Raw genomic sequence first — 2,709 nt, 5'->3', positions numbered from 1 at the left:
AACAACAATAATTAAAAAAAAAAAAACAACATAAACATTGCTAGGGTTTAGAAGCTTTATAAATTAAAAAAAAAATAATTAAAAAAACCCATTAAAACAATAGCTATCCATCTAATTAGTTCAACATCTAAAAATAAAATAAAATTACATCGATACCTTAAAAAAATGACATTAGGCCTATTATAATTATTTATTTTATTAAATTTATTATTATTTAATTTATTAGGCCTAATCTAAACGAGGGCTATTCTGTGTGTATTTGTCTCTTTCAGGTTTTAAAAGGGAACGTTCTGTCCGAAAACTTTTTAGCCACACACTTTCCTGGTCAAGACGCCGTCATCTCCTGCCTTAACACTCATCCCGGATTATGCATCAAAATAACTTTATACACCGATTCCATTAATGTTATCGTCAACGCAATGAGGCAAGCGGGTGTGAAGCGACTCGTCACGATGACGTCATGGTGTACGGGAAGTAAGTGTATTGAATGTTTACTCCAAATCTTGTATGTTTTAAACTGGGCACTCACTGCAGCGTACGACGAATCCAAATACGTTCCCTGTGAGCGCTAGACGACGCGACCCCATATGCTGATTGTCGGTGGCAGTATGAACGATTGTCATTTTAAAAACGATCCGTTGCGCGCAGGGAAGCGATTGTCCTGGTAGGAAAAACGGTAAAAAGGGAAAGAAATTGCAGAAACTAAAATCCAGAGCAGGGTTAGTCCACCAAATTAAACAGAAAGCATACGTTAAATATATATTTTGTTCACGTTATTTTTTAGCTGATGTTAAAGATCCGGGTCCATTCCTTATGGAATATATTTTAAAACCGTTCTTTCTGAAGATACTCTTGGAAAATATGACGTGCATGGAAGAATACTTGATGAAGGAATGCCATGACATCACCTACACGATTGTTAGGCCACCGAGAGTCGTCAAAGATCGCACGTCAGGTAACTTGTCTCATATGACGGTTGTTTTAGTATACCAGTGGTTCCTAACCCTGTGGTCCGCAGACCCCTTATTTGTCCGGGTCGGCGAAAACTAATTGGGGGTTGGCAAAGCCAAAGGGGTTCGCAGGTGGTCTGCAAAAAATTGCGAAAACTGTTTTGTATTTTCCAAAATATGTAGGCCTATTCTTTGAAAATAAAAAGTTTTGATAACAATTATTTATTTTACTCGTTAATGTTTTCCATCTTATCATCACAACTTGGCACCATGAACTTTACCATTTTTTTTTTTTATTATGTAACGTATTGAATTTTAGTTTAATAAACATACTATCTTATAAATTCGGGTGTCTTTATTCTTACTTTTAGGAAAGGAGTTGATTGCCCAGGAACGGTTCCACGTTAAAGAATCGTGTAGCTCTATTCCTAACGTCGATGTGGCCAAATTTATGTTGAGTTGTGTCGCTAAGCCCGACTGGGAGTCGAAAGCTGTTGCCATAGGAGTACCATGGAGTATCGTAAGTTTTATGCAGTTTCTACTTTTAAAATTCCTAAAACTAGGATGGGGAGGCGTAGGCGGATTGTAATGATTCTGCCACTCACTCTTGTTAATACCTCACAAAGTGTGCATTGACTGAAACGGTCTCCATTTGTATATAATAAAGTGTATATATGTGTATAAGAGACAGGTGCGTGTTTTTGTAATAATTGCCTGTCTCTTCTCTGCAGATTTGAGTCAATATTCTGATTGCTGTTCGTATTCGACTGAACAGGTGTAAATTTTGGGCTTCCACGAGTAAAATGGTCTCTTCTGAATGACGTACAGAACAAGAGCAAAGTTGTTGAGGACAAGTCACTCGAGTCCAAGATAAAAATTACTTAACATAATAATTTTTATCTTACAGATAACATACAGTGACTTCATCTGTATATACTTTTTTTATTTAATCGCATGTTGTAATATTCATGTTATAAAATATTATACTAAAAGTAAAAAGAGTTAAATAGGCCTATGTAGAACTGTTTGATCGAAAATAAACCAAGTATAAGTAGTTGTATTTTGCTGTATTATCTATCGAACAGTTCTACACTTTAATTATAAGCAAACCAGATGAGACTATTCGAATAGTTAAAAATATATTTCTACTTGTGCATGGATGTATATAGACATATTGTATATATTTATCATATGAGATACAGATCATAATGATCTGTTATTAATTCATGAATTTACAAAAAAGAGTGCGATATCAGTTACAATTGGATTCTAAACTGCTGTAATTAACAACTGAGCCCTAGTGGCCCAGTTGGTCTCTGGCGAAATTAGAACCTGTGACCTCTCGCTATCAAAGCGAGCGTCACACTGCCAAGACCATGAAGACATTATTGTATTAACTAGACACACATCAACGCAAAACTGACAAAATGTGGCTGTGGTAAAGGCCACAGAGAAGACTCGAGGAAAGTCTCAACTCAAATTATAGATTTGAGGACTGCACCACTGAGTATCGTGTTTATTTACTGTAGTTTAACGCTGCAACTACCAGGTATATCTGGTACGGGGGGGTGCGGGGGGGGGGGGGGGGGGGGGGGGGGGGGTATGAAGAGGTACTGGCTGGATGATTTGGTATAATTGACAGTATGAGATGGGGGTTCAATTCCTGCCGTAAACACATTTTCATACGTACATTTTAAATCGCAGATATATAAAAATATAAAATATAAAATGCAAGTGCAAAATAAATTGCTATTAAAAT

The 2,709-nt window shown here is 36.5% G+C and overlaps 1 protein-coding gene across 1 annotated transcript in view; it reads left to right on the top strand.

Annotated features, from left to right (window-relative positions):
- The window catches only part of LOC117102595 (flavin reductase (NADPH)-like), a gene marked incomplete in the record, with an annotated part of 6,029 nt that extends 3,523 nt beyond the window's left edge, over window positions 1-2,506 (top strand). Inside the window, 4 exon segments of the mRNA XM_033242983.1 lie at window positions 273-474; window positions 785-955; window positions 1,322-1,470; window positions 1,682-2,506. Of these exon segments, the coding sequence (XP_033098874.1) occupies window positions 273-474; window positions 785-955; window positions 1,322-1,470; window positions 1,682-1,687 (528 nt within the window).
- Between the last annotated feature and the right edge of the window lie 203 nt (window positions 2,507-2,709).

This window comes from Anneissia japonica, unplaced genomic scaffold (assembly GCF_011630105.1).
Source record: "Anneissia japonica isolate Jap-2015-1 unplaced genomic scaffold, ASM1163010v1 scaffold483_len1788099_cov177, whole genome shotgun sequence".
NCBI classification, from domain to species: Eukaryota; Metazoa; Echinodermata; class Crinoidea; order Comatulida; family Comatulidae; genus Anneissia; species Anneissia japonica.
This window is presented reverse-complemented; position numbering and strand designations above follow the sequence as displayed.